This window comes from Pteropus alecto, unplaced genomic scaffold (assembly GCF_000325575.1).
Source record: "Pteropus alecto unplaced genomic scaffold, ASM32557v1 scaffold63, whole genome shotgun sequence".
Classification (NCBI taxonomy): Eukaryota; Metazoa; Chordata; class Mammalia; order Chiroptera; family Pteropodidae; genus Pteropus; species Pteropus alecto.
The window spans coordinates 6,060,964-6,076,356 of NW_006434897.1; the positions used below are offsets into that span (position 1 = coordinate 6,060,964).

Below are 15,393 nucleotides of genomic sequence, written 5' to 3' on the forward strand. Positions count from 1 at the left end.
AAAATGTTTTACCAGAAAGGAAAAAAAAAAAGCAAAAGCAAACCACACTTATTACACCGGAGACAGCAGAGCACTGTGTTGGACAGCCAGTCCACATACAGAATATTTATTTGCCAGCTGGGACACTACGCATATCAAGGACTATGCAAACACAGCTATGACATCAACTTCTTCCAAACTATAGATAAAAGCACTCACTGTCTGACACTCACAATTATGCATTCCCTATCAAACTGCTGTGTTGACAAGAATTTCACTGGAAACCGACTGGCACCTTCTCAAATGCCTACTACCGTGGTTATAAACACATCATTCTAAAGTCAAGAAATGACTATTTGTAAGGTGAATTATTTCCTCACATTAAATGCACCTGGGATTCCGGGAGCCCTGGTATGCAGTGTGTCCACATCACAATTTATACTCAGAGTTCCACCATTTCCTCTGTACGTGAGAATTAATGAAAGAGCAGTGTGACATGTAAATTTTTTAATGAGTAGAAAGTGCTAAATTTGCAGACCGCATAACATTTTAATTTCCCAAAGTCAGGAAGTTTACTGATGCAGACACATTCTCAGGCAGTTCTTGTTTGTAAATTGCAATTTTTAATTTGTCTACTGTGGCATAAACCCTCTTCAGCAAGGATTTAATTCTAAATTCATATTGAACTGTTACATATTCCTATGTGGGACTCCAATCTTCAAATGGGATTAAAAACTAAAGTCCATAGGAATATCTGCAGTAATGTAATATCTAATTCATAAATATATATAAAGCACCATTTCTGGATAAGTCTTTGGATTGCTATTTTCAAAAGGAAAAAGTAAGCATGGATTCAACCACTATATGCCAACCATGACAAAGTAGATCTTACTACAAATTCATTATAGATATTATAAAAGTTAAAAGTTGTCAGGTCTTGGTAAGAAAATTGTATTTCAACATAAAAGGTAAAGCGATAAATATGCTTATTGGCTTAGCATTTTTGGAGATTGTCTTAAGTGCTTTTTCTTTTTTCTTCTTTTGTAATCTTTTTCCGTGTCTAGTGTCCTTCCTCGCTCCCTCTTTCTCTTTCTCATCAGAGCCATTTCATGTAAATCCTATTTCAAAACTACATGGCAAAACTAGGGGCTACTTTCATATAGTTTTAGAAATGATATAAAAAAATCTAAATACACAATGCAATGAATCTTCTATTACTGCCTTCTCAATAAGATACATTATTTTGTAGTATTATCAAGTATAAATAATTTAACTCCGTTATTAATGTTAAGTTTCCGTGTCAGACATATCAGACATATGTGTTTAGTTATTTTCAATAGTGAAAACACTCGACGTCGTCTACTCTTTCTTGTTCAATGCAACTCATACCTTTTAGTGTACCACAGGACTCTGGTTTTTAAATTTTTTAAAAAATAACAGTGTGCCTATAAACCAAAAATGTCCAACTTCTTTCTGGGACATTAAATGACTGATTTTTTTAAAATTAATCTTTAATAATGCAGTCCGGTAAAATTAAACCAATTTCTGGAAGTTCTTATTTTGAACGTGGTGACTCCAGTATCGGAACTACTTTTTCAGGCCAATGACGGCATATCCAGTATAATATATGCATGATATGTATTATGCTTCATTATCGACTAATGTGTATGAATGGCCTAAAAAATTTAGTGGAGCTTCTGAAATTGCTTAAAGACCACGACCTTGTTTCACAAATGAAGTAACACAGCATCACACAATACATCCAATTTATCAGAGTTTAAGTATGTTTGCAAGTTTTTATAACAGACGACTGGGAAATAATGCAAAGTTCTAATTCAGTTTCAAATCTCCACGTCTTCAAAATCTTTTTATGTATACACTAGATTTACTGGCTGTAAGTAACTCTTGACATCTAGGGTTTTACAAAACTAATGCTTTATGCAAGAATTTTGTGCAAATTTTAAACCAATCTAATTTGAATTAATGTGACAAAATTCCCAGGATGTGTCAGTAATTTTGCTACATTTCAAATCCCTAGAATCTTGCTTACAAGATATGCAGTTGTTCTCGCCAATCTTCAACATCTCTTTTTCAAAAAGTCATTTACGATTATAAACATAACAAAATACTGAATGTAAAGAATATGGAGAATAGAATGCATATTGAAAAATAAAACTAATTAATTTAAATCTCACAAGCATAAATGCATAAATTTCATTTAAGCTTACTCTTACATATTTACGATTAAATGCATCTATAAATCTATATTCTGCTTTTCCTGTTAAACCATCATAAATATTTTAGTGGCTATATGATATTCCACCTTATGTAAGTAGCATGTATTACTTAACCATTTCTCTTTTAAACTGGACTTTTGGATTTTTCATTTTTTACAATAAAATACAGAGAATATGACATATTTGATATATCTTTTTAGGCATTCAAATTAATTAATTAAAATTTATTCATTGAAGTAAGATTATGGAGTCAAAGGTTATGAACACTTTTAAAGCTCTTACTCATATTGTCAAGACGTCACCTCTCCGAATAATTATAAAAATTTTTATTCTCATTAGCAAAATACAAGAGATTCCACTTTACTACACATTTGCTAACATTTAACATTATATTTTTAAAATGTTAAATAATTTTGTAAGTAACCATCAAAATCTTTCAAAATTTTCAGTTGGCATTGAGGAAACATTTGGATTTCTAAGACATCTTATACAAACAACTAATAGCCTGGTAAATAATTTAGAAAACTTGTGATTAAAAATCCAATGGAAAATTAAACATTCTAAAAACTATAGAGTCTAAGAAAAGCAAAAATCTAAAAACTATGAGCAAACACAATCTCTAATATGTGTTACTTAGGCATAATGGGAAATGGAATTGAATTAAGACTGGCCTAATCAGATAGTCAAAACCATTAATTGGATATTTTAAAATAAAATTTGAACGGTATTGTAAGTTCCACTTCTTAACTTTCAATCTTCCTCTATAATTATGATTTAAGTATGTGTCTCATAAACAGTATAAAACTGGATTTTTTCCCTACAATTTTGAATTTCCTTTAATAGGAAATTTTATTCATTTACATTATTATCCCTGTTATATGATGATCTCTGTTGTATACCGTCTTATTTATTGTTTTCATTTACCACATATTTTCTTTTTTCTATTTCGTTCCTGTTCTGTCCTTAGAAATCTTATTTTGAATTTATACATTCACATTATATGTGTGTAGCCAATATTAACATTCTAACTAGAACACTTGAATCAGTAAGGTCTAATGCAAATAGTATTACTGTTCTTTTCCTGAACAATATATAGAAATTAGAAAATTTTAAATTTGATCACATCTTCCCATATTCTGTTACTGCTATCTATAATTTAATTTCATCTTATTTTCAACTGCTTCTTAATTGGTTTCTCTTTTTTAAAAAGAATCCATTTTTATAGTTTTAGTAGTTTACCGTGAGAGTTTATGAGTAGTAAGCCTTCTCTTTCTTGATTGTCTGAAAATATTTTTAATTTTGCTCTCTTGAGTAATAAATTTTGGATTTTCTCATTTTATCCTTCATGTGTTTTAACCTCCCTTTTATGTAATTACTCACTCTATCTTTTTTCTCTGTACTCTGAGAAGTTTCATGAGCTCTATATTCTATTTTACTAATTTTCTCTTTAACTTTATCTAAAGTTCTCTCTGATCTGATCTGATTTTTGATCATCCATTGGGTTTTATTTTCAATCATCATGTTTACAGTTCTAGACATTCCATTTGATTTCCCCCAAATCTGTCTGCCCTTTTTACAATATTCTATTCTTTCATTTGTACTTATATTCCTTTTAAAAATAGTTTGTCTTTTTACTTTTATTATATAGTCTCATTCAGAATTCTCTGTGAGACTGTTATGATAGTGCTAACTCACCTATTTATTATGTAGCAGATTGTTTCCTTGGGTGATATGAAACTTTATATTATAAGTTCATTTTCAGGAGTAGGCTATTTTTATCATAGACCAATGCACTTGGGTTGTGAAAAAAACTCTAGAGAATAGCTTGCTGTCTGCTTCTGCTGGGATACCAGAAGTTTTACTAATTATGTAAATTACACATCTTCTGTTTTTTGCTCCTCATAGTGTATATTAGACTCCATACCAGAGCTGGGTGTAGGACTAGATTTTATTTAAGTGAAGATTTCATTCTCCTTTACTCTACCATGAATTTCCCTTCTCTAGGATGGTGGGTAAAATATTTCTAGTTGTTGTTCATGGTGGCCATTTATGAGACCCAGCTTTACTCAGGGTTCTTGCTTTCAACTCTCAGTCTCTGGCTTTTGCAAATCCAGGGCTTTTGCCTCTGTGCCAAAACTGAAACCCTAACTTCCAGTCTCTACATCCATGTCCAAGGAGGATTTATGTTACACCCTACATGCATAGTGCCCTTCTTGGTTATTCTGGTATTCACTTAGTTACCTCTCTAGATTTTAGTTCCTGCTTCATTTCTGGCACTTGAGGATTTCCCTATCTTTCTCTTGAACTTGATTCATTCCCCGCATCCCTCTCAAACACATTCCATATATGTGTGTATGTCTCTTAGGTTTTAATGTTTAATCCAATATTTCTACATATCTTTAGTCAAAGATATTTGTAATTTTGTAATGAAGGAGATGGTTAAGGAAGTAATGTACCTGAATATGGTTGTTTTGAACAAGTCTGAATAAGCATTGATAGTAATATTTTCTATATATTTCACATTGTATTGCTTTTAAGTACCAATTTGACTTTTAAATACACTATACTAATTATCTACGTAACTGAATTCCACTGACATTCATTATGAACTCTGAATTTCTCCTACCTAGCAGTATATCTACGTTTATATCAGAATCATTTGTAGATAATTTCAAGTGGATGTAGTGGTTGTATTGCATATCTGGTGCAATGGTGAGTAGGCTAGCTTTATTTTGCGATAATATTGCTGAAGAATTATTAATGCATCGAAGACATTAATTCTTTTAAAGTAAGTAAACTTTAAGTGATAATTTCTAACCATCAATTGCAATTTTCTGGCTGTCTTTTCTACTCCCATTCTTTTTCTAATATCGACTCGTTCCTCTTGCAGGCATGATACTTTCACTATTAGAAAGCCTGTTTTCCAAAATAAAGGTCAAGAGCAACACCATTTCTTTGCAAGACTTTGTCAACAATGTTATGCCAGAAATGCCCAGCTTACTGGTAAACAGAAACTATGGCTGACACTGTAAAATACTATAATTACACAGCACAGCAATATCTCTGTGGTTTTTATCATGGAGGAAATCAATAGTACAAACTACAATTCACTGTTGCACTAGAGTAGATATAGGAGGGCAGATGGAAGAGTTTATTGACTTACTAGAGGCCATTACTATAGCAAATCAAAATTGTAAAATAAAAGTTTTTTAACTGACTGATTTTAATCCAAACATTTGTGTTCCATCTTGCTGCATTGTATCCTTTGTTAAATAGGTTACTTTGGGAATTTTTAAATATGCACAATAGAAGCAGTAGGCATTAAATCACCCAGAGCTGAAATATAATATTGAGAGAAGGAGAGAGAAGGAAAAAGGGAGTGAAGGAGTAAGGGGGTTTGAAGGGAGGGAGGGAGAGAGAAAGAGAGAGAGAGTAAGAGAGAGAAATTTCAAATATTGCTACTTTTTGATCACATGAATCAATTTGTCAAACACTAAAAGGAAGAATACTAAATTATAAAAATGTGAAAAGAATAACTTCCATGTATTTTTATTTTAATTCTCACTCAAACTCACGCCTAGAACAAACCCTGTATCTCTGGATATATGGTTAGTAAAACAGCTGTATTCTTTTCATTCTTGCATTTTAGGTACAAACAGTGAGATGCACAGCAGCAGTCCCCAAATCACAATCAGAAGCTGTGCTTTTTACACTCAGCAGCAGCCAGTTCTCAAAAGATGCAACCTATCATAGACAGAAAAATAAAAGGCCTTTGGATTTTTATTCTGTATCAGCAACATAATTACTTATTTGTATTTTAAGTAAGATTTATTTTTAAAGGTCCCTGTGTGTATAAACTCTGCAAAGTAAACAGAATTTCACAAATGGTGAGAATAAAATATTTTCTTCTTATATGACAAAAACAAATGCTTCTACACAAATAAATTTGGTGTCTTGTATCGTGCAAGCAATGGTGATATGTTACAAGAAATGTCAACATTTGGCCGCCATTAGTTAAGATCAAAGACAGTATGTTGTTTGATCTATTCATCTGTATAGGTGTGATTTCAGAACAACTCTTAGTAACTTAATTCATGGTCATGAAGGAGATGGTAGGTTTTGTACAGCTAAGGGCTCTTCAATAAATGGGTAAGAGTTCACAGGTATGAAAACCAAACAACCATTTTGTTAAGAAAACCAAAGGAATAAAGTATGAAAAATGGGGAATATTTAGCTTAAAGCACTCATGATATTCCTGAGCCAATCTTTTACACCCATTTTTAAAACCTATGCTTTTTTTTAAACATTATTTTTTTAAATAAACATTATAATTTCTAACAAAATCCAGCATTTTCAAGTTGTGAAGATGATCCCACTAAACACTTGTTGTAAATTGGTAAATCTACCAGCAGAAATGTTTCCTGTCCTTATGTATGTTATGCATTCCTCTAAACTCCATGGGTACTAGCTTGTTAACAGCAATGAAGCTTACTTTTTTGGAAGTCATGCGACCCTATGAGATGTTTAGGATGTCCTCTTGTGCACTCTAATAAAATCGGGTAGTGGTTCCCTGGTCTGGAAAAAAGGACAGCACCTCTAGAAATGACTAAACCACTGTTGCCTCATCGGAATGTAATACTGTGCATGCCATTTGTTATATGGACATAGTTATTATTCCTTCTGGTTCCTGAGAGTTTAGCTTTTTCGATTTGGGGAGAGAACAAGGATATTGGTATATCATTGTATTTTTTTGTTGTTCAAATAATTTTTAATATCTAATATTTCCTTCAAGGAAATCCAAACAGTTAAATTTCAGACCTCCCCAGTGTCTGTTCTTTGCTCAGACTTACTCTGCATGCAAAGCCCATCGGTGCAGTTCTTGGATTGTAAGACGAGACCGTCACAGTCCTTGCCGCCGTTCTTGGGGGCTGGCGCCGTGCACTCCCTCCTGCGCCAGTGTGTGCACTCGGTCCCACAAGTAGACCACTTGCTCCAGGAGGTCCACCTGCCATCCACTGCCACAGAAAAAAACCCAGCATCAGGTCAAAGAGAGAAGAAGTTTCTTTAGGGCATAAGAGCTCAGGTATAAAAACGAAACAAAACAAAACAAAACAAAATACAACTGAAGAAAATGTCCCACTAAGGAGGACTACATTCATTTCAACTACTGGAAGTAGAGCATACTCTGCACATGACTGGGCTCTGTGAACTCTCCTTCTGAGCTGTGTGATTTTTCCTTACTGATAAAGTAAAAGAAGCTTATTGGGACACATAGAAACCAAAGCTGTCACTAGGAGCTACATAAGAATAAATTGTGGTGGTGCCCCTTTTTCTATAAAGGGCAAAATTTGGGGAATTCTTTTTAGATCTAATATTCCTTCATGCACAGTACCATGTAGGCAGCTCAAGTAAATCTATGTGAGAATAGTGAGAAGAGGTTAGTAGAGTGAGGAAGAAATCTACCTATCTGCCCACACATCTATCTTTATCTATCTATCTATCTATCTATCTATCTATCTATCTATCTATCTATCTATCTATCATCTATCTATTGTCATCTATCATCTACCTGTCATCTATCCATCTGTTCATCCATCCGTCCATCTGTCCATCCATTCATCTATCCATCCATCTATCTAACATCTACCTATCTATTATCTATGTCTTATATACTCTTTTTATTTTATTTTTTCATCCAGGCTGCTTGATTCTGCTGAGATCTTCAATGCCTTCTTGAAAAGACTATATTATTTTCTACTTATTATTTGATGATTCTGTTCCATTATTTTATGGTATATACATTTCTATTTTTATTTTTAAAATATTTTTAGTCACATTACTATTTTTTGTTTTTGTTGTGATTCCGTCATTTAGATTTGACTCACTTTTTCCTAATTTTTGTGGCTGGCTTGTCGGTAGTGTTAATGATAATGAACTGATATACGTTTATTTTAAAAGGATACAACTTCAATCCCAATTTGAAAAAAAATATATAGTAAATTTCATTAAGGTCATATTTTAAAATGTATTCTTTAAAGGTTCTTATATAAACAGAATAAAAATATTGATGAGTTAATTTTTAAAAAATTTTCCCTGAAATACATAAACAATTATGATTTTCTGGAATTCAATGTAAAACAATATAAATATCATTTATTGAACATCTAATACACATAGCATTTTATACCTGCACATTTATAGAAATTATATCAATTTTAATAGTCTACTATATGATTTGATATTCAAATTATCATGTAAATATATTATGTAAAGAGATATAAACATGCCCACATGAAAAAAATGATGAAATCATTAATATTTGAATCGTACAGCATTTAAAGCTGGCTCTACAAGCAGCCCCTAGCTATCTGGAGAAAAGGCATTTGCTTTGACCTACCTAGACCATCCCAAAATGTACACACACACGCACACACACACACACACACACTTTTATTTCAACTTGAAATGCTCAGTGCATTTTTAATTGTGGAAGTCAACATCAAGAGAAAATATAACAGAATACAAGATAAAATATTGAAATTCTAAGCCTGGCTAAGAATCAAAATTTGTTCCATAAACAATTGTTCTCAAAGGGTTTAGTGTGGGATATCGTTTTGATATTTGTAAATCAACACAGGAATATAAAATATATATTACATTTTTTCTTTAGTTCATTTCTTCAACCCTAAAGAATAAACCAGACAAAAATTAGGCAAAATAAAAGAAAGTAAGAGTGTGTATCTAATTAATCAAATTGGCAATATAACAACTACCTCAATAAAGTGCACAAAATTTATGGATTATTTTAAAATAATTTTAGCTTAACTTTTCAATTTATTGTACATTTAGGCATTTTAGTGAGTTTTGGTTTTGATTTTGGTAGATTTTAACTTAGTTTACTTAGGGATAAGAGCTGGTGACAATATGAAATAGCACAGAAATATGTTCAGAGGCAGAGGAATGCAATCTTGGCATAGGTACTACTGCAAATAACTCACAAAATAAGTGACAACATGTACAGATAGTAAAGAGCTGACTGCATTGTATTTTCAAAATCCATTAGCTTATGTGTCACAAAGCTTACACTTCCTTTTAATTCATTCCAAATGTTTTATTTGCCCTTGCCCATAAACTGACACCAAATATCAAATATTTCAGTCTAAAACATTTTCTAAATTTCAGTTCCAATTAATTTCTATGGCTCTCTGAAGATCAAGGGTTATTATTCCTAAAATGTATGGCTTTCAATGCTGCTCAAATCCCTTGAATTATAAAATTTGAAACCTTGGATCCACCATAAGCGTTTAATCTCTTGTTTTATACTATTTTGTATGTTTAGGTAATAAAGTTGAGTGCTCTTTTGGGGGAAAATACTTGATTTCCAAGAAATATAAGCATTGAATGGTATGATGAATTTAAATAATGTTTATCACACATTCAGGTCAAAAATAAGGCTTTGTGTGTATCTCTTAAAACATATTTCTAGAATGGTAGGAGACATTTGGAATGAAAGCACAGGATTATTTACCTGGACATAATGTGGTACAGGCTATTTTCTGCACACTCTGCCCTTCACAGAAGGCACCTCCATTAAGTGGTGCTGGGTTGGTGCAGGTCCTCGTGCGTTTTTGATACCCTCTTCCACAGCGGCTATTACACACAGACCACTCTGTCCAGGTGGACCAGCCACCATTTACTGAAAGGAGGTAAATAATGAAATATGGATTAAATGTATGAGCATGCACACACAGACAGACACACAAACCATACACAACACATAAAAAGTTATCTCCCAAGTGATCATAAAAAAATCTAAAATTTCAAATCTAAAAGAGACATTGAACATTATTTCATTCATAGTTTTATTGCAGAACTGAAGAATCTAAGCAAAGAGATAAATAAAATAAATTACCAACACTTAACTAACCTATTCAGAAAAGTAAATAGGACTGTGCTCTCTTTTTCTTGGCCAGTGTTCTTGAAAAAAAAAAAAATACATCCCCTTACCTAGTTAAGCTCCAAAAATTACTTTTGACAGCTTATCTCAAATAACAAATGTTTATATCCTTATGCCAAGGCTGTAAGTGGATCTGAAACATGAGAACTGAATAAACTCATTTACCCTATTTTTAACAGATGGTTGATTTTTTTTTTTTTAGCATATATAAACTATAACCTTTTAAGGATTTGTAGTTAGTTTTATTAACTAACCATTGAATCTGGTTAAAAAAATAAAGTCTTATATTGCTGGATTTTTAAATAATTGAGTAGCTATTTGATTGATTTTGCAATTAGTTGATGTCATTGAAATGGATACCTATTTTGTGTATAAAGGCTAATTACAGTGTTTGATGGTGATGTTAGTATAGGTGAGATGATAAAATCTACACTCTAACATTGTGTTCATTATTTACTCATGGAGATTTCACTCTAAAAAATACTTTGATATATTTTAATACTCCAGTAATGTGAGTGTATGAAACTATTGTAATTAAGCAATTTCTAACAAAATTTGATAGTAGTTAAGACTTGACACGACTAGTATATGCATACGCCTCCTGATAGTAAAAAGTGTTAGCCATTCAAGTAACACAAACTTTTTATGTGCACAACATATGCCCACATCCCCTTTTCTAGAAACCTGTGCAATAGGGAATAATCATGAATGTGTTATATATACAGACTAAGACGAGTATTTTCACGGTAGTTATTTTTTATATAGAAATAAATAATTGAAAATAACTATAATGTTCAGAAATAGGAAAATGGTAGAGTGAACCATGTATTTCATGTGATTGACTTCTAAGCAGCCATTAAAAATGATGTTGAAGAAGTATATTTAATAATAGGTGAATATTCCAACATTATGTTTTAAGTAAAAAAATGGATTTATATTCTTTATTTCAAAATCCTATCTATGCATAGAAAATAGTAGTATATATATATCATTCTTTTTAAAACTATCTCTGACAAGTTGGGAAGGTTATAGGTATTTTCTTTTTTCACCATTTCTGTGCTTCTCAAATTTTCTGTATTAGATATATATTTGCATTCTAGAAACAACAATAACAAAAATAAATATATACAACTGACTCAAAAATGAAATACTGGTTAGATGTATATGTTTTTGTGTGGACTTCTGGTAAGCCCAATCTGTGAACCTTGGACAACTTATTTTATGAGGCCATGAAAAGGACAAGCAGATGGCTAGGTAGAGTCTCAGTTAGTCTTCCAAAAAGCAACTTAACCTGTTCAATTTGACAAAACTCCGAATGTTGTGAAATTGTCAATATAAATTACTTACTAGCATATCGGCAAGCAAATATTTGGAGTTATAGCATACATGTATTGCTCTACTAGGATTTTAATGAGAAATGAATAATCATAAACTTTTAAAGAAAAAAGGTTTTTGAAGATCCTAGGCTTATTCCCTCATTTTATGAAGAAGGTGGCAAGGGCCCTGAGCATCCTGGTTAAATGACCAATTGGAGGTCAGTTACTGGTAGAACTAGTCCTGGAACACAAGACTCCAGACCCCTGGTCCCATGTTGTTTTTTGAAATTAAAATACTTGCTACTTATGTTTGATCCTTCCTGAAGACAATGTTTGGCTTGTAATTATTGATTTCTTGTGACTTTTTATTGTAATTATTGGATATGGAAAGTTTGCTATACATAAGAAAGGAGATTTGCCTGTGTATTAAACATCTACGTAACACATCTATACAGAGTCTGCCTTCATTAGTTATTTGTAATTGGTAATGTGCTGTAATGTGTCCCATTTCTCTTTTGTATTTTCAATGCTGTTAAGTCATCAGTTTAGAAAAAGACAAAAAGTAGGAAACATTTCATTGTGACTTAAGAAAGGCAATTGCTTATGATTCAACATAGTCAGTATCTGTCTAGGAAGTTAAACCTCAAAGTATTCAGAGGACTAAGAATATATAGTATGCATCTCTTCTGCGATGAAAATGACAGTTTTAAAGCATCAGTACAGTCAGCCTTTGGAAATGCACTGTGGTTTCTGTTCTCATAACTCCTACCACATGAAGACACATCTATCCAAATAGTATTACCTGCTGCAAGTCACTACCATGAACCAGATACTTGCTAGTGATTGTCACTCCTTCAGTCATCCAGACGCTAAGGGCTTGAAGTATATTTAACACTGAAACAGCCATTAAAATTTTCTTTGCATTCTAAATAAAAGCCATATCATTCTGTAGGTGGCATAACCTCAAAATCCTTCCCAGGGTTGCTCAGTTTCCTCTGAGATAATAACTCATCAAGGATATGAAGACCTACTATGTGTCTAAACTGTGAGAAATACATAAATGTACAGAGCAATCTCTTAATCCATAAAGGAACTTAAAAATTAAGCTGGGGACATGGAATCACTCCTGAAATGGCTAAAAATCCACTGAGTTCTAAACCATACTGGGGCATAAAACATATGCCAAAGCAAAATTAAGTGAGAAATTGTTTACTAGTTCTGAAGAGATGATAGGCTTAGAGATGAGATAGATTAGAAAGGGCCAGAGAGTTGGAGGGCAGATTCCTAAAGAAGTCATTATGTTAAACCTTGCCACATGGTTAGGATTAGGGCCACTTGGGGGTGGCAGTGCTTGTCTTCACTCTGAATGCCTCTGATGGAGTGTGTAAAGAAAGGTCTAGGAAGTTGAAGTTGATTTGATGTGTTTGGGGAACATGTCAGCTCCAGTTTACCTAAGGATTTGCAATCACTGGACTGAACCAAGGCCCACAGAAGTAGTAGCAGGCTGCTTTAAGCATCTTCATCTCCAAACTCCCTTTAGATCTCAGTGGTCCAGGATATGGAAAGGGGAAGACTTAGGGAAGCAGAACCATCTACTGACACTTAGGTAGATTCCTTTCACTTCCCTATGAATTGACTGACAAAGGGCTAGGAATATCCAAGTCTAGTCTTTATATGAGTAATAGGGAAGCAGTGAGAAGCTGGAAGAGAGAAGCAATGGGGATTGAAAGGGGACCTCTTGTTTGGTATTTTAAAATTAAAAAGAGAAACTGCAGTTTGACATGAACTAAACTAAGCCCCCAAATCTCACTCACCATAGACGATGACAGTTGCTGTTGTACTTTTCCTCTTGGCAACAATGTTTTTGGCAACACAAGTATAGTTTGCGGTATCTGAGAGGCGGGCCTGCTTGATGATGAGGTTGTGATCAATAGTAATATAAAAATTCCGATCTTCAACGGGATCAATTATGTCTTCATTTTTCAACCATTCCACCTAAAGATGCACAAGAGAAATAGATATTCACCAGTATGGATCCCTTAATGGCTGGTTGTCTAACTTGGGTTTTGCAATATGCATAACATTGCTCCATGCTATGAACTTCTGCAAACTGGGAGGAAGTAACTTTCTGAGGTCATATGAAGTATCACTTACCTGCCAAACATGCTGATTCTATCTGTACTATGCTATTCTCAAATGTCAATGAACCCATTGGGAAATACAGTGTTCAAATTGTTTTCACTTTGCCCTGTAGGCAGGAACAGGGAATGTGCACTGCCAAGTTCAGAACCCAACCAAGAATAACAGGCTAAACATTTCAAACGGAACTCAAACCTTTTGTTATTTGATTTGTTTACTCTTCACAATTTACCTGCTGCTTTTCAGTAAAGAGTATAAGAACTATTTAAAAAGCTCAAAAGGCATCTCACACATCATGTAGCTCTAATAAAACAACATTTAAATGATTTACATGTAGCCTTGCTGAAACATATGGATTAAATTTCCCTGAAAATGCACTTACTTTAAAATGTAGTAAACACATATTTGGAGATGCAACTAAGCTAAAATACTTGGCAGAAAAAAAGGTTTTCTACCAACTCTCAATACAACCCAAATAGTACATAAGTCATACTCAAATCTCTCCTTTTGTATATCACTAGCATTAAATCTTTAGCTAGTGGTTTTCTTCTGGGGAACCTGACCTTAAACTACTTTTTTTCTATGTAAATAATATCAATTTAGAAATAGCAATGTGATCCCTACAGAATGAAAGGAAGGAAGATATAGCTGTATAAGCTGTCTTTATGAGGAAGGATAAACTATTTCTTGTTCTGTATCTCTTCTTATTTTTATTTCTGCACAGTTTTTTTTCTTTTCCATAAAGCAAAACAACATTGATATTTACCACACTTAAACTTTTCTTTTGCATTAGTGTGGATGTGGATACAGGTAACCTTTAGTGGTAGGGAGTCAATAGTGTTGCCATTTTCAAAATCTTAAGGAGCTTCTCTGGCACCACAAGAGGTCTGGAAATTAATCTCTAAATCTGTCAGTGGGCTTGACTTTGCACAGCTCTAAATTAAATCTAATGCAGGGACTCTAAAATAATACTTCTCTAATCCATATGAGAGGCCACAATTTAAAGAGAAAAACAGAAACCAGCGACAATCCTGAAATCAATGTATGAGGAAGTAGATAAGAGAAACTATTTGTAATAATGCAAATTTTGAAATAGGTAACCATTTTTGGTATTTACACTAATGGAAATAAGAAAGAGAATGGAATCCATCTAAAACAGTGGCGTTTTAAAGCAAGCATTATGTTTTTAAATACAGACAGCACATTAAATCAGAGCCATGCTTGGTATATTTCATCAGATACGCATACCCACTTGACCTTGATTTTCTCAAAACAAGGCCCTATGTGTGTGGTAATATGATCCTGCTAGACGTGCACGAGGGAAGGTAGTAAAACTCAGACTGTCAGACATCTACTTGATAGTAATGGAAAGCTCATACTAATCTATATTTTTTAATCTAATCTTTACCTAGGTTACCTATACCATTCTAAAGAAAGCTTTCTCTTTAAAGAGAAAGGCACTGTCGGGTTCCTCTGAGCTGGTCTTGGTCTCTTCCAATTGTACGTGTGCGTGTGTGTGTGCGCGTGTGTTTTCTCTGTGTGCTTTTCTTTCGAGGACCCATATCTGCTACTTTTCTTTGAAAGGTGGCCCTCAGGCTCTGGACTCTTTTCCTGGAAGTGCCTAGGGGTTCACAGCCTCCCCTACAGCGTCCCCCTTTGCATTGTCTCACAGGGTGTATAAGAATCTGAACTGTTACTGTCCAGAGTCCCCTGCAAGGATTAGGCTGAAGCTGCCTCCTTGAGATTTAGCCTGAATTCACACTCT

General features: G+C 33.4%; 1 protein-coding gene across 2 annotated transcripts in view; it reads right to left on the reverse strand.

Annotated features, from left to right (window-relative positions):
• Positions 1–15,393, reverse strand: part of UNC5C (unc-5 netrin receptor C) — a 326,377-nt gene that overhangs the window by 51,241 nt on the left and 259,743 nt on the right. For both annotated transcript variants that reach the window (XM_006910744.1, XM_006910743.2), the window contains exons 5-7: positions 13,304–13,484; positions 9,745–9,912; positions 7,067–7,231 (exon numbers count right to left, since the gene is read on the reverse strand). In XM_006910744.1, coding sequence (XP_006910806.1) covers positions 7,067–7,231; positions 9,745–9,912; positions 13,304–13,484 — 514 coding nt within the window. The remainder of the gene's footprint in view (positions 1–7,066; positions 7,232–9,744; positions 9,913–13,303; positions 13,485–15,393) is intronic.